This window comes from Melozone crissalis, unplaced genomic scaffold, assembly GCF_028551555.1.
Source record: "Melozone crissalis strain CALT ecotype California unplaced genomic scaffold, PUWL_Pcris_2 ptg000016l_1, whole genome shotgun sequence".
In the NCBI taxonomy this organism is placed as follows: Eukaryota; Metazoa; Chordata; class Aves; order Passeriformes; family Passerellidae; genus Melozone; species Melozone crissalis.
In genome coordinates this window covers 18,118,032-18,140,100 of record NW_026535794.1, presented here as the reverse complement: position 1 = coordinate 18,140,100, position 22,069 = coordinate 18,118,032, and the positions used below count along the sequence as shown (strand labels likewise).

At 42.6% G+C, this 22,069-nt stretch overlaps 2 protein-coding genes across 10 annotated transcripts in view; one reads left to right on the top strand and one right to left on the bottom strand.

Moving 5' to 3' along the window:
• Positions 1-7,489, top strand: part of KIAA1217 (KIAA1217 ortholog) — a 351,094-nt gene extending 343,605 nt beyond the window's left edge. For 4 of the 6 annotated variants that reach the window (XM_054273557.1, XM_054273555.1, XM_054273556.1 and 1 more), the window contains 2 exons: positions 5,060-5,182; positions 5,880-7,489. In XM_054273557.1, coding sequence (XP_054129532.1) covers positions 5,060-5,182; positions 5,880-6,374 — 618 coding nt within the window. In that variant the 3' untranslated portion in view covers positions 6,375-7,489. Of the gene's footprint in view, positions 1-2,749; positions 2,828-2,934; positions 4,606-5,059 lie in introns of all 6 variants that reach the window. The other 2 variants (XM_054273559.1, XM_054273558.1) reach the window with 2 other exon arrangements.
• A 4,625-nt stretch (positions 7,490-12,114) lies between these two features.
• ARHGAP21 (Rho GTPase activating protein 21) overlaps positions 12,115-22,069 on the bottom strand; it is a 110,078-nt gene continuing 100,123 nt past the window's right edge. For all 4 annotated transcript variants that reach the window (XM_054273261.1, XM_054273264.1, XM_054273262.1 and 1 more), the window contains 10 exons: positions 21,881-22,020; positions 21,638-21,793; positions 21,452-21,530; positions 20,932-21,005; positions 20,757-20,846; positions 18,674-18,799; positions 18,441-18,482; positions 18,008-18,113; positions 16,226-16,257; positions 12,115-14,688 (listed from right to left, as the gene is read on the bottom strand). In XM_054273261.1, the coding sequence (XP_054129236.1) occupies positions 12,955-14,688; positions 16,226-16,257; positions 18,008-18,113; positions 18,441-18,482; positions 18,674-18,799; positions 20,757-20,846; positions 20,932-21,005; positions 21,452-21,530; positions 21,638-21,793; positions 21,881-22,020 (2,579 nt within the window). In that variant the 3' untranslated portion in view covers positions 12,115-12,954. The remainder of the gene's footprint in view (positions 14,689-16,225; positions 16,258-18,007; positions 18,114-18,440; positions 18,483-18,673; positions 18,800-20,756; positions 20,847-20,931; positions 21,006-21,451; positions 21,531-21,637; positions 21,794-21,880; positions 22,021-22,069) is intronic.

The window sequence follows — 22,069 nt, the reverse complement described above, 5'->3', positions numbered from 1 at the left end:
GCAGTTTCCTTCCTTCTATCTCTGTATGGCTCAGAAATGCTCATACAGAGCTCTGTATTAAACTATATTTTGTGTCTCATCAGTAAGAGTACAATGGTTGCATGAAGCTTTATAATTCTGTGACATCAAAAGTGGATCTGTCAGTTTCTGTCAGAGATGCTCGTGCTACTTAGAATATCCTTCCCCAGCTATTCTGGTGATGGATGGTGAAGCATCTCTCCTAAGATTGAGGGGAGTTAATGGTTCCTCTCAGTCTCTAGAGTCAGTTTGAGAATGTGTGCTTTATTTTGTTTCATTTGTTGGTTCCATAAGTAGTTGTTAGATATTCAGAAATCCCATTCAGTTTATTGGATGACAGAGTCAAAGTGGATGGGAGGAATTTGCCCTTATGCTGAAGGGCAATGCCCAAAATTCAGTCATGGGACTGAGAAGAGGTTCTGTGTGTCTGGGGCTCTGGGCAGGTCAAGGTTAAATCTCACAGCTGTGCCTGGACTGGAGTTGCCAACTGAGTTGATTTGACTTAGCATGCAGCCAATGTGCAGGACAAGAAAAGGACAGAAGTACTTCTGCCCTTGCAGACCTTTTTTATGTATAATAATAATGAGTTGCATCACTGCTGGGTTAGGGGGTTGTGCAGGCAGGACAACTTGTCAGCCAAATGCCAGTTTGCAATGAAGGTGGGTATGGTGGGGGAGGAACAGAGCTCTTCAGCACAGCATTTCAACCTTCTTGTGCATTTTGTGTGTGTGTGCAAATGCTGCCAGGTCAGGGCATTGCACTCAAGGACTTGTGTTGGAGCTGCCCAAACAGCAGTTCTGGTCTAAAGCTGCAAACAGCTGCCTGGGTGAGGGTACAGGTCCCTTGGTATGAAGGAAAAAGGACAAACTGTTCTGTGTCTATGACAGTGTTACAGAGGAAAAAAAAAGTGTGAATGCATCCTCATTACTGCTGTTGTCAGAATGAGAAGATCACATTGTTACATGAAATCCTGGGTCATCACTCAGGACACTGCATATCCTGTAGCACAAACATTTCTTTGAAAGGTGCTGCCAAGTATTTGCCATAAACTGATATTTATTTGAATAACACAGAGTCCAGGAAATTAAGGTTAATGAGATCTGGTTTTGTAATCTGATGTGACAGAGTGTTTATTGGCTTTAAATATGGAACATTATGGTCACGATAAAATCATTGAGGAAATGAGTTTTGTTGTGGTTTTATTTTTTAGTAGAAAAGCGAAAGTTCCTAAAATAAGACACCTTGTACAAGGACACTGTGAGGTGTTTCACTGGTGCTTGGAACTAGAAGTGGAACGTGCTAAAAAAAGATATACAGTCACCATATCCAGAGGCAGCAAGTGCCTTTAAGTGGCTTGGCCTAATTCTGGGGGGTCTGACGTGTTTGGGACGGGGAGGTGCTTAGCACTGAGCAGGTCAGGGCCTGAGGGCCTGGAGTTTGGTTCCCAAAGTGCCTCTCAGCACAATGTGCAGACTGTCAGCCTCCCACCGAGTCCTTGCTGCTGTGCTGGTTTGTGTGAGAGCTCTTCCTCACCTAGAAACATGAGGAAGCAGCTGTTCATCCTTGTACTGCTGAGCAAGCCTTTGTGGAAGTGTGACTCTGGTGTATGAGTGACATTTTTGATTCTGTGTTTTGATTGTGAGTAAAGTATTTCTGTAAAATCCTCCAACAGCTCATCAGAAAACGTCACACAAGGTGTAGAAACCAGACCCGGTGAAGCTCTGTATGCATGGGGCGTGCATGCACAGCCAGCCTGGGCATTTCTGCACTGTCACTCATCCATCTCAGTTGGGAGAGCAATGCTCCTGACTGTTCTGCATGTCTTGATGCTCACATGAGTATAATCTGTCCTTCTGCTGGGTTAGGAGTCAACTCCTAGTCTCAAGCAAGCAGTGTCAGCATTGTTTTTGGTTCACTGCCTTCAGGCACTTGAGGCCAAATTGCTTTCCTTCTTGGTGAGCTGTCTTTTGACTGTAGATTTCTCTCTTAGTCACTGTCCTGGTGTCTCCTCAGGTCAGTTTTTCATCCTGATGATTTGTGTTTGTCCTTAGTTGTCACTAGCACTTAAACTAAACCCCAGAGAAAAGCCTGGTGTTAGGAAACAGCCTTTCCAGGGGTCCTCACTTGCAAATAAAGAAAAAAGTCCCCCTGAAGTTTCATTGCTGGGAATAAACATACTTCTTTTGAGCCAGTGGATGACCTCTCTGTTTAGTGTTTGGCATTTCTGCTGTTAGTGAATGTAGCTCAGTGTTTCATTCTGCACTTCCACAGGCACCACAGGGTGTCACTGGTAATTCTGATGGAACACTTCTAATGCAGCAAGGATTTAGAAGTGCTCAGACTGTAATGATACTAATTGTGATGGAGCAGCACTGCTCAGGTGTGACCAACATTAGGAGGAGCAAAATGTAACTTGAAAATCAGCTTTTACTGGTATAAAACTTCCTTTCAAGGCAAGGCAGACTCGCTGTCAGCCCTTTCATATCAGCCTCCTTTTGATATGTCCCAGCAGAATATGATCAGATGCTGTGAGACTTTCTGCTTCAATCTTACAAAACCATGGTGGGGCTGGGGGGGTTAGCAGGAAGGTGAACAGGTCATGAAGCACTGTGTTGGAAATAAGGTAATTAATGTGCTTATGCATCTTCTGGAGGCCTTGTTAAAACAAGGTAGCATCCCATCCTGACCTAATGCATAGCACAAGCAGTAACATCATGCACTGTTCTGCCAGAATTTGGAATTTTGCCCTGAAGAAAGACAGGAATCAGATGACAGCTTGAGCCATGTCTCTGCAGCAGTAAATGGAGTGGTGAGTTCACGAGGTCTGCGCTTCCCCCGAGATTAATCTGGGGGAAAATAAAAGTCCTGTAAAGATAAAAGCCCTGAATAACTAAGTAATCCAACTTTCCCCCTTAGGTGTATGGGGCTACAACAGGATCTCCCACAGATAGTGACCATCCTAAAGAGAAGAGGGAAGGGAGAACTGAAGAAGAATTGGGTTCTGATTCATCCAGTACAGCTGACAGTAAAAGTGGCTTTGCAATGAATGACAGTCCTACACTTAGCAAGGGTTTGTTTGTAGACAGTACAGACTATTCTAACAAACACCTTCAGAATATGAGCACAAACCTGTCTGGTGTCAGTTTGCCAGAGGAGGACAAACGAAGAGGGGCTCAAGATGTCTTAGGATCACATTTTCCAGCCGCTGAGACTGGAAAACAGAAGCCAAACTACAGACTGTCAAGAGATGCTCCCCAGGGTGAAGCCTTGCAGAGCACAGGCAAGCCCGCGCCCATCAGCAGCGTTGCCCCTCTCCTGAGGCACATGCTGGAGGCTGCGGGGCCTCAGCCTTCCTTGCAGGAGCAAGAAGTTTCTGCAGGCAGCTACAGTCAGGTCGTGCTGAGACCCAGAGTGTCCAGAGCAAACAGTGTGAGCAGCACTGAAGAGACAGACTCTCCAGCCAGCTCTCCAAGTGAAGACACCCCACCCACAGAAAACATTGCCTTCATGATTACTAAAACAGCTGTCCAGGTGCTCTCCAGCGGGGAGGTTCACGACATAGTGAGCCGGAAAGGAGGAGATGTGCAAACAGTCAACATCGATGCCAGGAAGGATGTGGCATCGGAGAAGGGCATCCCTGAGAACACAGACAGTGAAGAGCCAGTGGTGTGTCTGGACAAAAAGCCTGTCATCATCATTTTCGATGAACCCATGGATATTAGGTCAGCCTACAAACGGCTTTCTACAATTTTTGAGGAATGTGATGAGGAATTGGAAAAAATGATGACAGATGAAAAGATAGAAGAAGAAGAGGAGGAGGAAGAAAATGAAGCACATGAAGTCTCTGAGAGGCAGAAGGAAGAGTCACCAGTAGCTAATGACAGAAAAGCAACCACAGAGCATTCTGCAGCTCATGGTCTCCAGGGACCATACCTATTTAACCTTCAGCCTGACTCTGCAGAAACCAGACCTCCGGCAGAGGAGGAAAGCACAAAGACAAATTTTAATAAATACCGTCAGATCTATGGGCTAAACACAGATGCAAACTCAGACTCTGCTGATCAGTTGGGAAACAGGCAGGATTCTAAGAAAAAATTTAAATTTAAATTCCCTAAAAAGCAGCTGGCCGCTCTGACACAGGCAATACGGACAGGAACCAAGACTGGGAAGAAGACATTGCAGGTTGTGGTCTACGAAGAAGAGGAGGAAGATGGGACACTGAAGCAGCACAAAGAAGCAAAGAGATTTGAAATTTCTAGGTCTCAGTCTGAGGAGAGTGATAAAAGTCCTTCTGGGAAGCAAGAGGGCCCCTCTGGAGCTGCAGTGTCCCTGTCCAGGACTGATGAAATTCGACAGAGTACATACAGAACGCTAGACAGCCTTGAGCAGACTATAAAGCAGCTGGAAAACACCATCAGTGAAATGAGTCCAAAACCTGTCCCTGAAAACACATACACCTCTGAGGGAAGCACTGTCCCCTTCTCTGCCCAGATAGTACCAGAGACCCCATCCCGAGAGCATGTAGTGCTGGATGAGAGCCTTGCTGGTGCAGAGCCCCCTGCATCACTCCCAGCCACTTCACGTAAGGTACCTTAGTCCGAGAAATCAAACCTCCAGCTGCTTTCTAAAATCTGCAATAATCACCATTAAACAAGACGGTCTTGTGATTTGTTTGCTTCCTTTCAGGTGGCTTGTTTGGGCTCCCCACGAGGTGTCTAACAGCTAATAGACCATTGGTTTTTGGGGTTTTTTAAAATCTTTGCTGCTGATTGGTGATGGGCAAATGCAGGGGAGCTGGGTCGAATAATCCGCTGTGTGAAATGACAAGTGTCACTGACATGAAATCCAGGCTGATCAGTAGCTGAGCAGTTTTCTCCATGTGATTCTGGAAATTAACACCCGCAGTGTGAAGCTCCTGAACTTTCCCTGCATGTAGTACTGTGGCTTTTTCAGCGCATGGTGTGCAGGCCTCCATTCAGGCACCCTGGCACTGACCACATCTTCTTGTCTCCCCTCCCTGCCCCTCCACTCGTTTCCACAGGGCTCCAGTGCTGCCTCCCAGACCAGCCGGATGCCAGTCCCCATGGCTTCAAAAACTAGACAAGCAAGCATGGAGAAATCAGGCAAACAGCACAAGCTGCAGGATCCACGCCAATACAGACAGGTAGTTTTACCCTAAACCCGGTGTTTGGATGGACATTTCATGTTGTTTGTTTATTTAAAAACTCCAGTAACTGACTGTGATTATACCAAATATCGGATGCCTGAGGTCAAACTGGACATCCTGGATCCTGGGGGCATGACAGTACTGATCTTTTCACCATGCTTGTGCATGCATGTCTGCAATAAAACACCTGCTGCTTTTTTTTTGTTTGGTTGGGTTTTGGGTTGTCTGTTTATTGGGTTTGGCTTTTTATTTTTTCCTTAATTTATTATTTTTATTTTTTTTTTAAACTGTAGTGTTCAGCTGTAATTTTAAGATGTCAACTACCTGTTTACTTTCCATTTGGTTCATGTGGTGGTTCTGTAGGAGAACTGGGAATGTCTTTGCAGGAAGCCCTGGACACTAACCCGTTGGTGTAGGTGGCGGTGGGCGCATTAACCCGCGCGGCATGGCCGACGTAGTGCCTGCTCTGTAACACGTAGGTCGCGCCTTCTCACAAAGCTCTCCTGCCTCTTCCTCTATGCACTCTCCCTTGGGCACTTTGGGTTTTCCACCAGGTCCAGTCCATGGCTGCAGGACTTAGCTCAGGCCTCGAACTGTTAGTTCTGATTCTCTGCAGGGCTGTTTTCCCAGGTCCTGTTGGTTTATCGTGTTACTGGCTTTCTGACAAACTGTCTCCTGACGTCTTTATTTGCAGGCTAATGGAAGTGCTAAGAAAGCTGGTGGGGACTATAAGGCTACTTCTCCTACCCTACCTGCTTCTAAGATCCCAGCCTTTTCTCCCACTTCTGGGAAAAGCAGCTCAGCACCTGCTTCTAGCGGTGACAGCTCTAACCCTCTTAATCCCCCTACTAAAACCTCCATTCCTTCCTCCTCCCTTCTCGCTCCTCAGACAGGTCGCATAACTTACTCTACCTCCCTCATCCCCTCTGTCTCTAACGGCTCCTCCAAGTTTCAGAGCCCCACTTACCCAGGGAAAGGTCACCACCTCTCGTTCTCGCTGCAGACTCAGAACGGCCGACCACCCCCTCCTTCCTCCTCTACCTCCCCGCCCTCCTCTGTCCCCCCCCCTTCCCTGAGCCAAGGTATGAAGAGCATCAGGACAATCCACACCCCTAGTTTCAACAGCTACAAGGCACAGAACGGGAATGCCAGCAAGTCCGCCCCATCCACGGTCAAGGAGCCATCCTAGAGCTAAGCACAGCACAGCTGCCAGGTCACCGAGGCTTTTTGTTCACAGAATCCGCAGCCAATATTTTAACCAGGGAATGTAACCATTTTGTTGTATTGCTGGAGGCTTAATACTAATCACGTGCTAAATACTGAATTACTACACTAGACTAGAGTGAAGCTTTTTGGAAAACAGTTGCTGTTGTAATGATAAAAGAGCATTTTCTTTCTATAGGAAGCAGCAACTCTTAAAAAAAGTGTGAAGGTGTGTGAGTGAACTTGACTGCGTGTGCACAGTGGTGTACTGAGCATGGGGAATTGTATGGTTAAAAATTTACTAAGTTGTTTTGTATAAAGCTATTTTTCATTATGAGGTCTAGAAGTGAACAGAGATATACTAAAGTGTGATTATATTCAACTGTAAAACTGAAACTAAAATATTTTTCTTTTATTTTGGTGTTATTTAGCTTTGTTACAGATTTCTATTTTTGTCAACAAATGTCATGGTTCCTTTCGAGATCTTTTTGCCAAAACATTTTGATACTATTGTAATGTACATTTGAAAGTAGTATGCTGGACAGTAAACCTCTGCACAAGAAACAGAACAAGACTGGTCTTATGTGTGTATGAGGCAACTCAACTTATTGCACTGCCATTCAGATTATATTTAAGAATTTGACAGACAAGGAAAAAAATAAATTGTTTTACACATATAGATAGTTGCTGATTACTTTTTTTCTTAGCTCAATCCACCCTTTTTCCTTCATTTTTATTTTACTGAGACCTGGTAGCCCATTAATGTATTGCATTGTGGATTTTAAAATGTACACTTCAGTACTGTTCTGTATACTGGCAAACTTTTGTACATATCTATAAATATCTATAAATAAATAAATAAATACTGTATGTGGCTGGGCACATAGAGTAGTTTTACCACACCAAAGTTAATTTTTATGCATGCTTAAAAATATATATGGGATAGGGTTGAAAAAGATGGATATCAGTTAAATAGGAGAAGAGCAAGAAACTTGCATAGCTAATGGTTTTGTAAATAAATTTATTTGTATAACACCAAAATGTAATATACAGAACTATGATAAGCAAAGATCTTTACAAAAATAAAGGGCTGCATGCTTATATATTTGTATTTTGTCACTAGTAACTTTTGGGATGGGCTCAATTGGCTGTTCAGCTGTTTGCCTGAGGGTGTTAAGCCATTAGGAGAAAACCTGACTTGATTTTCCCTAGATTAAAGCCATACACGGTTATTCATTTCAAAATGGGGTCTTTCAAATTGCTGTCAATAAAAGCTTATTGCTGAAACTCTAAGTTAGAAAAGCAGCAAGCAAAGGAAAAGCTTTGAGTGACTGAATGAGGTATCAGCCCTTCCACCTTGAGGTATTCCTTGTTTTATTTCCCCTTGTGAAAGGAGAAGTTTCCTAGAAGCATCATTCCAAGGCTGTGCCCTCGGAGGGTGAGAATGACCCTGAGCCTTCCTCAGGAGCAGAGCACAGTCTGCCTCCAGCAGGGGCAGGTGCTGCCATCCCCTGCTCTGGCCCGGCACCAAAGGCGCTGCCCAGCACAGAGCTGAGCCCAGCTCAGCAAAGCAAAGCCTGAGGCAGGGTCAGAGCACCCACACGGCCCCTCTGCAGTGGAGCCAGTTCCCTTCCAGCCAGGGCAGAGCAGTGGGGCTGGTGGCTCCAGGGCCTGCTCTGCTCTCTGCTTGCTCACAGATGGAGGATGGCATTCCCTGGCTCCAAAGGGAGCCTGCCTGTCCCAGTGCTGCAGCCTGTTACCAGCTCCCTGTGCCACAGCACACACACAGAGCACAGCTCTGGGTACCCTGCTCCCCCCTCACACAGCCAAAGTGTAACCTCAGGCTGAATGATGGATGTAGCAGGATTTGCTCCTGTTTGTCTGGCACCTCCCAAGGATTGGACACTTATAAACAACAGTGACTTACCAACAACTGCTTGTCTGTAGTGACACAGGAGGTGTTTCCATCAGCCATGGCTCTGGCAGGCAGGGTCCCTGTGGCTCTGGCACTGCTCCCACAGCTGCTTCTCAGAGCCTCTGCAGGTGAAGGGCTACAGCAGCACATTCTCTGTATCTGGCTGAATTCAGATATGGACAATGGTTGTGTAATTAACCAATGACCCTGCACAGTCACTGGTGTGCAGGGGCAGCAAGGCTATGCTGTGCTCACTGCTTGTGCTGGTGATGTGAAGTTGCCATCAGGCAGTGAACTCCACACCCACCCGAGGCCTCAGCTACACTGTGATCTGCAGTTTTGGTGCACCTGCTCAGTGCTGGGGTGCAGCACCCCCAGGAAACCACAACAGGCTCAGCCAGCTCATAACCCACTGCACAGGCAGCACTGCTGGTGTCACAAGTCAGGCAATGCTTATTCCTTCTCCATCCTGCTTGTCCAGCAATGGAGTTATCAAACAGGCAGGGAAGAGGTGTACACAGGCTGCTGCTCAGCAAAACCATCAAGTTTGTAAATAAATTCCTTGGACACAGAAGAAATCAGAATTGGACACTAGTGAAGAACACAGCTTTCCCACTGCAGACTGGTTATGAAGAGCAGTTTTGCTGGAGGTGGCTGCCACTGAAGTTTGGGTCAGGCCATGGGACAGGTGCCACTGCAAACTGCTCTGAAACCCAGCAGTGAGGCAGCTGCTCACTGAAGGAGCTCAGTCAGAGCCAGCCAAGGGCTTCATAGCAGAGTGAGCATCATCTCTGTGTCAGCCAGTTCCTCCTACAGGGAGGGACTGTAGCAAAACCACACAAGGTGACACAGCACAGAGCCCCTGCTCTGGGCAGGACACAGGTGGGAAGGCAGAGCCAAAGGGGGTGCATAGAGCAGGCAAAGGGAGCGATGTGCAGGACAGATCAAGTGTGCAGGGCCAAAATCCATCTGATCCCCACTGAAAGGCAGCCCTTCCTGCAGGCTTACAAACTCATGGATTCAATAGCAGATGTTTTTTTTTAAAGTCTCCTGACTGGGAGCCACAGCTACCTGCACCACTTCAGGGTGTATTGCAGCCCAGCTTTAAAACATTCCCCCTTCAGGCAACAACCACACCCCTTTCCAAAGGCTAGCCCAATTGATTGGTCAATTACTATCTAAATGTGAATGGTGTTATGACCTGGCTTTGGGAACAAAACCAGAGTTTTTGTAGTAAATGAGGCCACATTTCAAACTCTTTTGTCCTGCCTGAACAAAGTGGAGAGGCTCTCAGAGACTGCACAGGAACTCGAGGCCCTTAATGTGCAGCTCAGCAAAGAACTTTCCTTCAGCTCTGCAGCAGCACTAAAGAAGGCATGAAACTGTCTGGACTGTGGCCATGTCTTAATTCCACATCAACAGTGCTGGGAGTGATGCTAATGGGGATCCTAACAAGCCCTTTAAAAATCTTAAAAAGCAGCCACACAGCACCTTCCAGCTACCACACTCCAGAAAGGCAGCTCAGACTAAACCACTGATCACCACCGAAGCAGGAATTGCTGTTAGGAACCATTTACGAAATCCAAACACTGCCATTGCTACCAACACATTTTATTATTTCTCCATCCGATCTCAGCTTATCCTGTCCCTAACAACTTGCAGCTTCACAACTGCAAACAGTCCTCAGACCAGAAGTACTTCCCAAGCCTGTCTGAACCCTTCTAATGAAATACAGAAACAAAAAAGTGGACACAAAACAGCAATGTTTAGAAACTGTTTAAACATAAAAAAACCATCCCTTTTTGCTCCATGACCAAACACTGGCTCAGCTTGCCCAGGGAAGTTGTGGAGCTTTCATCTCTGGAAATATTCCAAACCCAGCCACAGCCCCAGCCCAGAGCAATCTGCCCTGGCCACACGTGGCTGAGCTGGGAGGCTCAGTGATGCCTGCCCTCCTCACCTGCTCCCCATCCCACTGAATCCTGCTTCCAGAGAAACTGACAGCACCCACCTCAGGACAGTCTATTGTAGGCATGTACCTCCCTTCTTGAGCCAACCAGACTTGTCACCCTTCTCTTCCACAGGAAGGGGAAAAACAAAAAACAAATCCCCAACACAGTAAATAAAAAGCACTACAGATAAGGACCTGAGGTAGCTGCTGTTAAGATCAGGGCATAGCAATGACTCCTAAAAATGTCTTTTTTCTCAGCTGCCACACTGGCTGAAATGAAGGGTGACCCAAATCTTGGCAGTCTTCAAGAAGCAGAAAGAACAGTATTTTCTTCAGGCGCAGCTCAGTAACCTCCTCTCCCTGATGCCCCTGGGAGATGCTCCCTGCCTCTCTCCCCCCAGGTCATGGGTTTCCCCTACGTGTTTCATGCTAACAGTGCAGCAGCAGAGAATACCATGGAGGTTGATCCGGTTAAATAAATTGGTACCTGCAGCACTGTCAGCCAATACAAGTCATGTTTTGCGCGTTTGTTTTTTAAGTTCCTAATTTTTCAGATGATCTTGTGTTCATTTAATACAATTACAGTTCTGTGTTCTCAAAGACAAAAGTTGACAGCCATGTGTCTGGGTTCAGGAGTAAAATTATCAGTTATCTATAAACACAACAAAATGAGAATTAACCCATCAAAATGGCTGTCAAAGCAGAGGAAGGTGCAGACCCCCAGGCTCCCCTGTGCACCTCCCTAAGTTCACTCCTTCACTGAGAGATCTCTGTGACTTCCTGTGGATGCTCAGCACACACTGACGAGATTCTGAGACTGATGATGGGACAAAATACAGCTCCAGTAAAAGACAATGGGTACTCACTGATGAACAGCATTGGAGGCGTCACAGCACTGTGTGTTGAAAGCCCAGTAAGATGTTCAGGTAGACTTTACTGCTACAACTGAAACCAAAACCATCCTCAGTTCCTCTGCCCTTCCCAGAACACACCTGTTCCTCCTGACACAGCACACCCCAACACTGCTAATGCATCCACATCCTGTCTGCTCTTGGATAAATGGCATTTTAGTTTGCATGGGGACCACAAGATCGTGGGTCATTTCTATGACCTGCTATTAGATGCACCCAATTATGTGGTGAGAACTTTCACAGAGGTCAGCTGTTGTATCTGGGACTTTTCTTCACAGCCAATTTCTGTGATTTCTCAGAAGGATCAAAACTGCAGCAGATCAAAGCTCAGGACTGTAACAGTCACTCGGGAAAGAAATGGGGTCTGCCTAAAAGCACATCAGCCAGCACATCCCAGTACCACAATTCCTTCTCCCTGCAGCAACTGGACACACTGATAGAGGCTGAATCCTCTGTCAAGCAAGAAACAGTGTAAGACACAGGGACACCCAAAGTGATGAACAGCTGCTTTGTTTTCAAGTAGGTGTGGAAGAACATTCAATGAAAAAATATAACTGATAGAGTTCATACCCAGATGAGTTTTTAGGGCAGAAAAACATTTTTTTAGTTAAAATTATGAAAAGTCCAAGACCCAAACTACTGTATTGTTCTGACTGGCAGATAGATACTGATGTTCATTCTGAGTTTACAAAACCTGCACATTAAATATAAACCCACTTGCTACATACCTTAGAATCAAATTATGTACAAAGATGAAAATATTTAACCAACTGCATGTCTCTCACCTGCTGACCTGCACAGTGTGGCCCCACAAACAAAAGATTAATGAGAGGTGTCCTTCATCCAGGAGGAACTGCAGGTTTGGTGATCCCAAGTGCCGTTGCTGACTGCAACTTAAACGAGACATTTCAGAACCGTTCATCAGAAAGAATTCAAATCACACAAAGAGTCACCAAAACAATTTTATTTCCAGTGTTTAAGTGGGTATGCACACAGGCATGATACAGGTTTGGATTCATTAGGTCTTCATGCAGAATTATATTCTCAATAAAAGAAACCAGTTCCATCCAGTATCCACTATCTACACGCCTATGTTACAACATTTATATCAAATCTGGTATCTGAAGAAAAGATACACATGTAATATGTACAGTTAAGTTACTTATTTTACAGAAAGATTAGAAATTCAAGTCACATAAAACTCAAAATCTGTATTAAAATTGGAAATATAAAACTCCAATATTTACTGGAATGCCTAAGGAATGGAAGCTCTGTAGCCACCTGTGTTAACATTTGTAAAATGTAATGAAACTCATTAACAGTAAAATGCATTTATTTGTTTGCAATAAGTTTCTCTAATTTAGCAATATGGCACCCTAACAAACCAAATGAATTTATAATGAGGCACTTGTTAGTGACTAAACCAAAAGAACAATTTTCCTGCATACTAATGCCAGGCCAACTCTCAGTCAGAAAACCATGTATACACTACACAGCATGTTGCATCAGATGCTTCGTTCAACATTTGTATGCAGCCATCAAATATACTTTTTCTTAAAATATATATATACTTTAACTTTAGTGTTCTTCTGGCTGTGGTAATGCACTGTGAAGACGTTCCACAGAGCACATCGATGAAACCAGCCCAAATGAAGGCTGCAGAACAACAACAGTACAGGAAAAAAATATTTATATATGTACACACACACACGCACACACACACACGCAGAGTTACTGGGAAGTGTAAGGGTAAGTTAATGAATTGCTGCAGTGGACATATCTCCCCATTTCAAAGATACTGGTAAAATCGAGATCTAACCACTTGGGTCCCAGACAGTTTATGAGGATGGGCATCAACTGCTGGGCTGAAGTTGTTTTTGTTCATGCTCTGATAATTTTCACCATTTACCTGGTCTGGTGGCTGAAATGGTCCCGAAGGTGGTGTTCTATTAATTAAAGTCAAGCTGCTGGAAGAGCTGCCTTCATCTGCCTGCATCTCTGCAGATGAGGGCAGCTCTACCTTTGATACCTCTGCTAAGTTAGTGTTCTCAAGTCTGGGCTTTCCAGTTTCACCCGTATTAAGGTCAGTTGTGCTAGTGCGTAAACGTTCTCGTGCAAGCCAGTCCGAGATGGAGAGGTCCTGGGCTGGACATTTTGGCTTCAACCGAGTCACAGCTGAAAGCTCAGATTCTTTCTCTCTGCTTTGACTTGGTTCTTGAGCTTTCCAAGCATTCAGGACACTTATTTCAGCAAAATCCCTCTGCCCTCCAAGTGTGTGCCTTCGCCTGATATTCTTTCTCTTTGCAGTCTCTGCAGAGTTAGCTTTTTGATTCCCAACTCCAAACATATCATCAGCAGATGATTTGAGTCGCAGCTTTAACCTGTCTGTAATCTTAAGTCTCCACGTAGGTTCTTGTTTGTCAGCCTCACTTTTGGCTGATGTAGCTAAACTGCTTGTAGATCTTCCTTTTTTCATGATGTCAAACATTTTGGTCACAGTAGGCAAGTCCTTCTCACTCTTGGCGTCCCCTGACCCCTCACTGTCCGTTTTGTGCCGCGCAGACTTTCTCCTGGAGAGCGTATCGCATTCAATGAGTTTGTGTGAGCTGAACAGTCTGCGGCTCTCTAACTTTGGCGTGGAACTTCCCTCAGTACAACTTACTTCACTTTCCTCAGAGTTCCTCCGACTGGTCTTCACCGCTTCTGGGCCTTTCCCTTTGGACAGCCTTTCGGCAGCAGCGCTGGTGGCAAAGACAGGGAAGTCGCTTTCACTGTCCGTCTCCATGGGACGCCCTTCGCTGATCAATTCGCTTCTTTCATCATCTGCATCTTCTCCCTTGCTTTCTGTCACTGACTGCACCTCAGGGCTCAGCATACTGGCATCTAAACCAGTCAGATACATCGTAGATGAAGTAGTTGAGTAATCTGAGGTGATGGAGCTGACATCAGCTGCTAAGAACTCATTGTGTTTAATTTCAGGGCTGGCTACTTTTTTGCATGAGTATCTGTGCTGGGAAGCCTGGGAGGAAGTGCTTAGCATAGTGCCAGAGTCAGACACTGTCTCCTCAACCTGGGAAGAAGATTGTGACATAGGCATTTTTGGGCTATTCTTCTGCACGGTTTGCAGACAGTTGATATTTGATGATTTTGTACATTTTTCATTGTAAGGCAGTGAAGGTTCCTCTGTCAGGATATTTTCTTTCTTTAATGACTTCTTTTCATCCTTTACAACATTCACATCTTTTTTACTGCTGTTCTCTTTTTCCTTCAGGACAAACATCCTTTGTTTTCTCCCTATCTCTCTCTCTCTTTCATATTCCCCTTTAGCTGTGTTCTCTTTTGCTGTGTCACCACGAGATTGTTCTGCAAGCTCCTTCTTGAAAAACACATTATCCAACTCATCCTCTGAGCTACTTGGTTGTGGTTTCTCTTTAGTTTTTTTCCGCTTGCGACTAGCTGCTGCAAAAATGGAGGACACAAGCAGTTCCTTGCTATACTGATCTTTTCCAGAACCCCAAGAACCCTGTTAAAAAAAGGGAGAGGGCATAATTAAAGTCAAAAAGCCTGAAACAATTTAAAAACACATCCTAAGCTTCACAGTAGGAAGTGCATCTTCAATCAGGAAACATTTACATGCTCCTTCTGTAGTTGAAATGACATTGCCCAATAAGTCAATTTCCTTCCTGAGCATTCCACTTTTTATCTGAGTCCCTTCCACTTAGCCAAGACTGGTTTGTGTATACTATTTAGTTTTTGAGTGATTAATAAAGCAGACTCCATTACAGTAAGAAAACCTTCTCAAGACTGGCTTGAAAATGCCTCACAGTTCCCTCACAATCCCTCCTCCTTTCAAGGTCCTACCCATTCAAAAAAGGCTATTTGCTCCATTTTTCAGTTCATCTTTCAGAATGAGTTTGTAAATGGTGGTACCAATTAATTACTGCCAATAAAATGAATGTTACTCATAACTAGTTCAAGTGTAGAAAATTAAAAAATAAACTTCCTTATTTTAGAGGAACTTACTTTTAAAATGGCACAGAAACAATATAAGTACAAGCCAAACTATTCTATTTTATGAATTAAAAACTATTTTCAATACTCTAACATTACCACCTGGCCCCTTCAAAGCTATGCACCTCTCCTACTCAGAGCCTCACTGCTACAGGCAGTGTGACGTGGTGTCCTGGAAATTGGGCTGTTTTAAGGAAACAGCTGAGCCACCAAACATCCTCACAGAGCAGCTGTGTTGGCATCTCCACATGATGCCAGAAGGATGCTCTGAGTCCTGTTCCCAGCTCCAAGGGGGCCACAGCTGGAATGCAGGCCAGCACAGAGCTGTGCCACGGCCTCACTGAGGTCAGCTGGGTGCTGCCTGTCAGCCTATGCTACACACACCCAGTGTTTGAACAACAGCCCAGGAGACAAAGGCTTGTCCACATGAGGGACAAACCACATGTGTCACATGAGGGCTTTGTCACTGAATGGGGACTGAACCAACAGCCACGTTCCAGCCTTGTTGCCCTCCTTTGTGAGGAGTTCCTCCCCAGCACAGCAACACTTCTGAGGGAGATTCTGCAGAGCAACCTTTAACCACAGCCTTTGCCTTGCTCCTAGAGGAGGAGCTGTTACCTCCTGAAGAACAGGCTGAATTCCAGGTATACTTTTCTCAGTGAAACAGAGAAACATAAATTCTCTCTGTGAGTTAGTACTATGCCAACAACAGGGAGCATGCTATACACATTTAGTACATTTTTTTATATACATTTACCACTACTAAATAAGATGCAAAAAGGGGGTAAGGTAAGTGCTCACAATTGTGAGAGCTTGGAGCAAAGCTGTTGCTGTGTGCAGCTGACTGCTTTGGTAGATGCAGCTAACTGCACACAAGTCCTTTTCCATTGTAACATTTCAAAAATAGGTTATGAGAAAACAGTACTACCACTTACTCAAGAAATTCTGCATAAGCTCCATAGTACACCTGCATTATCAGTTATTTAATAAAGGAAGCATCTAACAGATTTCAGAAGCTTGTAACTATATGATATCAAAGAATTATTTACCTTAGATTTTGCTGAGTCACTAGTAGCTGAATCTGTGGAGAAATTAAAAAAAATTCTGCTCAGTTCTGTACAACTTTTTAATTGTTGCTACAGACAATGCTGGACTTATGAAAAAGACAAGCACAGAACAAGATGTGAAGCAAATTAAAATCAGAACAGAGTGAATAGTCAGAGCTCACAAAGATGCAAGCTGCACCACAGAAAGCCACCGCCATGAAAGGATGCTGTGAATTGTAGGCAGAACCAGCTCAATGATAGGAATGGCAAAGGAGCCCTGTTCTTCAAAATAAAAAACAGAAATACTAATGTTTATTCGATGCTTTAAGTATACAGCCCCTGCAAAACCGCAGCTGAGAGACCTTTTCAGGATGGCACTGTGTACTCTCCTGAGATTCAGGATACACAAAGCAAAATTGGGGGTCTTTGTACAGTTGGCTTCCTAGCTACAAACCAATGTTCTTGTAGTCATACTCTTTTTGTGAAGTTTTAAAGGAATTAAGTTGTATTTTCTGTGTAAATCCCCAATTATACATCTCTCTCCACCTCTTACTACATACAGGTAAAATTTTATTTTTAAATTGTCTAGATGTCAGCAGCTACCAGTTTTGTACTTTCCCACAAGAAGCGCTTTTATGAAATGAAAAATGGACACCATAGTTTCACTGTCTCGCAAAACCCAAGATTATACAATTATAAAGGGGGTAGGAAGGGGCTAGCACAATGACTAAAAAACATGAACTTGGGACTTTCTCCCTGGGAAGAAAGAGCTGAGCCCCCTGCCACACCCCTTTTTGACACATGGCTAATGCTTTATGACTAGAAAGACTGGTAGACCATACCATGCTATTTCTCCTCAGGGTCTGCTTCAGAGATAACAAGAAACAGCAGAAAAACTTTTAAAAAGTAGCATTGATCTGTTTAAAAGACTCTTAAAAGAAAATTTACAGCACAGATCAACTTGGGTTTTTTTCCATTTACAAGAAACGGGGGTTTCTGCAGACAAGGCAGCTACAGTGTGGGCAACAGTCCTCCTTCTTCCTACAGTTCCAGTTGTCCATCAGTGACATCACAGAATCCACTAATGACATCACCGTGTGATAGACTCCTCCCACTTCGCCTGTTACAACATCAGGACAAAGTGACTGTTTCAGTAAGTGCTGAACAACCCTTTGAAAACTGAAACAAAAGCTACAGACGAGGGATAACATTCGTGGGATACAACATGCTGGGTTAGTGCAATAGAGTGAGGAGAGGAAGGGAAAAAGTCACCAAAAAAGAGCCTTTAATGCTTATCCTTAGCCACAAAAGAGGATGGCATTTATAAACAGAAGGAAACCAGCTTTAGTATAAACATACTGCAACATACTAAAGTGTCCATCACTTGACAAGAAAATATAACTCAAATTTTTGCATTCCTAACGTTGGCAAGGAGCAATATTAGAACACCACTGAAGATCAGTCTTTCTGCCATCACAACAAACCACTTTATAGCAGCGTATCTGCTTGACCTCACGATGATGATTGCATGGATACTGTGAATAAATAAAATACTATGTGCAAGCCTCATCTTGTCATGATTAAATTCCTGTTAGACAAAAAAAGTCTTCCAAATTGTATCATGCATGATTATCAACAATTCAAGTCTTTAAGAAATGTTACATGATCTTTTGGAAAAAAGGAAAACATTTTATTAGTAAAAGAAAATAGGAAGAGAGAGTTACACTGAGTTAACAGAGTAGGTTATTCTAGCCTATGGATTAACACTGTCCAGGCAAGAGTTACCTGATACGTCTCCAGGAGATACTCCCGTTCTTCCAATGTTGGTGAGTAAATGATCTATGTTTGGCACTGGCTGAGATTCTACAGTGTTTTCCTCCTGAACTGCTGTCTACAGTTAATAAACAAAGATCTCTTCATCATCGTTTCACAAATAGTTCATTACGATTCAACAGCATTTAGAAAACTGCATTATTCACCTGAAGAACACGAGGAAAGCGTGTCCTATTTTCCTTTATGCTTTTAAAACAAATGCATGGCTTGCTTTTTAAAAAAAGAACAGAATTCATTACTACAAGGACTGAAAAGCTATAAAGGTGCTTCTGAAGAGCAAACCATACAGTGACATAGTAAAAAATACACAGGCATTCTAGAGGCAGCAGAAGCAGATTCTAAACTAAGGCAGTTGGAATACAAGTATTTATGCCATAATACTTACAAGAGGTTCTTCAGCATCATCTTCTGTGAAAAACCAGTCATGCTAAAAGTTAAAATAAAGAAGGTGAAAACCCCACAGAAATTCAAAACCCAAATGTGGCACAATCAAACATAGATTTTACTGAAAGTGAGAGTTTGATGGATAAATACCAGACCCAAACTGGCCCAACGAGAGAAAAGCTGGCAGATCTGTGCATGATCTTATTTTTTCAATAATGAAATGCATCCACTTACTTTTTGGATGAGTGTTTCTACAATTTTATATTGGTCTGGCATGTGGGTAACCATGTGTGTCATGTTATCATCAGATGTCCTCACAAGTGTTGGACCAAATACTATTGCCAGGTTTCTTGGTTCCATCTAAGAAATGAAATATTTCCACATCATACATTTATAATGAGAAAATACAGTAATATAGGCTAAGTATATTAATACAACACTATTAAAATATATGAGAACCATTTAAAATAAGGACATGAAAGAGTTTTTTAAAAATACATGACTCAGGTAGGATATTACACTGCAACAAAACTCTCCTATATGCAGCTGCAATAAATATACCCAACGCTTCTGCAATTCAGAATTCCAGCCTTCCTTAACCTACTGCAAGCAAATGGCTCCACAAGCACAGAAAACTCAAGAACCCAGACATATTCTTTACACTTTCAGGAGGATCTTTTCTTCTTTCCTTGAAGAAACACTGCTGCTTGGAAACACTGATGTTTTCAGAATTTTTTGTTTTGTAAAAAGGCAATGATAGTTCCCTGTTTTTCTCCTGAAAACATTTATATGACACACACACGAAATTAAGCTGGTAGTCAAATACTGTATTATATCTGCTGACAAAGACTCCATTCAATTTGCACCAACTTCAGAGGAGGTGGCAGAACAAACATCATGGACCTAAGACATCTATTTGTGAGACAGGCTCAGCATTGTGTGATCAGGTCACTACTTGAGAAGTGAATTAAGTATATAACTACTGTTATATCTGCGACAAATAATTTCAAGAAACAGCAGCAGAACTTACCTTCTATTTTTGCTTACTTCTTTTAAGTTAAGAGTTTACTGTTCTGGTATAGAATAGACCAGTAATATACAGGAGGCAAAGAATTTGTGCTTACCAGAAGTAAGCTGCAAACATGACACACGCCCCTAATGCTCTCTTGAACTGTGTCTTTTGACGAGTCACACAATTGTAACAACACCTCATTGATCTAGCCTTATATATTCAACAATATTAACAATTTAACAACATTTATACAGCCCATCAAAACCATAAAATGACGGAGAAGCTTCCTTTAGGCACTGCACTTAAAAATGACATTTACTATAATTTCCTTATAATACTGTCTGTTATTTCACTAAAGTTTATAATCTGTTGAATTTTTTTTTAAATGAACACAAAAATACTTTTCTTTCATATTTAACTGGAAGGTATTATTTGCAGGACCTACCACATTCAACTGATATTTTAAATTATTTAGGATGATTTAAATTATTTGGCCACAGGCTTTTCTATATACCATCAATTATATCAAATTTTTTCCTGTACCCTGCACATTGGTAGCCAATCCATCATGTTATATCTGCCCTGAGGTAAACATCCCTAAGCACAACCATATTATAAACAGCTTTGCACTCAGCTACCCCTCCCTGAGAGCTGAAAAAGGGGACACTATTATTAGCATTTACTGATGGACTACAGCATGCACAGGAGCACTTAACACAAACCACCTAAATTACAAAAAGTTATACTTAGTGGTGGAAAAAGATCCAGTAGTGATGAACTACCACCATTTATATTATGAATTTTCCTTCTTAAAACCAGCCAAACAGCATCTATAGGTTAATCATTTAAGTAACTATAGCAAGTCCTAGTCTCAAAAATCTCCCAAGCATCCAGAAGCCAGGCTTCAGAGAAAGCTGATGTGACAACATCTGTCAGAAGGTTTGTTCACCTGTGCCCTGCCCAGACACCGTCTAAATAGGGTCTAGATTGGATTACACAAAGTTCACAGACTTGGGATACATTTAGGATGCAAGGAGTTAAAAAGACTGAATACCAGTCTGAATAAACTTAATTCACACTAAACGTGCATATTCTGCAGGAGTACTTAACCTATTACAAAAATTTTCTCCACACAGCAACACTCCCTAATTTAATCTACAACAATAAATTATCACCTTAATTAGAAATGATCCTGCACAAAAATAATACTTGTGTATTATATTATATTATATATTATCATATATAATAGATAATAATAATACTAATGAGACAAACCAAAATATGTTATATGTTTCTTTCTAATACCTTGTTTTTTTCTGAGTTCTCTGCTACTGTCTTCAGGTGTGCAGAAAGAAACTTGAGAGTCTCATAATGGTGTTCAGGTAAATCATGAATCTGAAACAAACAATCACTATTCAGAACACTGAACATTTAATGCTAATTTGGTAGTGCACCTACAACACAACTGATATTAGTTTACCAGTCTCTTCAGTGTTTTCAGACGCTCAACAGGATCTTCTTTTCTATTGGCATCTATAAAATCTGCATATTTGTCTGTTAAAAAAGCAGAAATTATTATATGAGTTTTTAGATCTATAGATGTATGCATATAAACCTCCATCTGCCAGCCTCACTCACCCCTTGAACACTAATAACATACATAAAAGAACGACCACTGGAAGTAATAAATTAGCCCATTATATTGTATGTTTTGTATGACAGTAGGGGAAGAAAAAAACAGCTTTCACTGAATACTGCAATAGTAGAAATGAAAATTTTACTCTTTTAGTTGCATATTCATAATCCCTTCACATCACAGAAATTATATTTACACCTCTCATTCCTAAGATGATCACCATGACTCCCTACTCTTTAGGAAAGACAACATTTAATGCAGAGTGGGGATGATTTCCCTAAATTTTCTCTCAAATCATCTGAATGTTGTAAGACAACTGTTCAACTGCAATTCCTAAGACAAAACTGTAGAGAAAACAACCCACCATTGGTGAAGAGGGGCTCTGGGAGCTTTCGGAAGAAGGATTTCAGCAAACTGCTGATCACGTTCAGGTCACGCCATTTCTACGTGTTTAAAAGAAAAGGTCAGACATGCTTTATACTCCTATGATCACAACACAACCAAAAGTTTTGGGGATTTTAATATGAAACAAGTGTGATTGAAGACTTACATCATCATGAACATCAATGTCAGTCATTCCTTTGTTGAGCTCTTCTTGCATACTTGAGATGGCAGCATTATTTCCAGGCACTCTGTAAATACCTGTGTACTCAAGACCTCTTTCTTCAACCAGTTTGCAGCATATATCAACAATCAGTGGAATATACTGAAAAAGAAGAAGAGTTCTATAGATAAGTAAGTGATTTAAAAGGCATTTTACATTTCCAATGAAAGAAAAATTCTGCTTCCATACTTTGTTGGTATGAGCTGGAGGACAGTCATCAAGTCTAACACCAAATGTTCCAACAGCAGAAGGCTTCTTTTCAAATGTTTTCCTCATAATGCTTGGAATGCCCCTCCATGTCCCTTTGTCTTTTGGTGGGCTTGTCTCATCTTTTTGTTGTTAGGGCAGTGGAAAAAAAAGAAAATAAAGAAGAAAAAT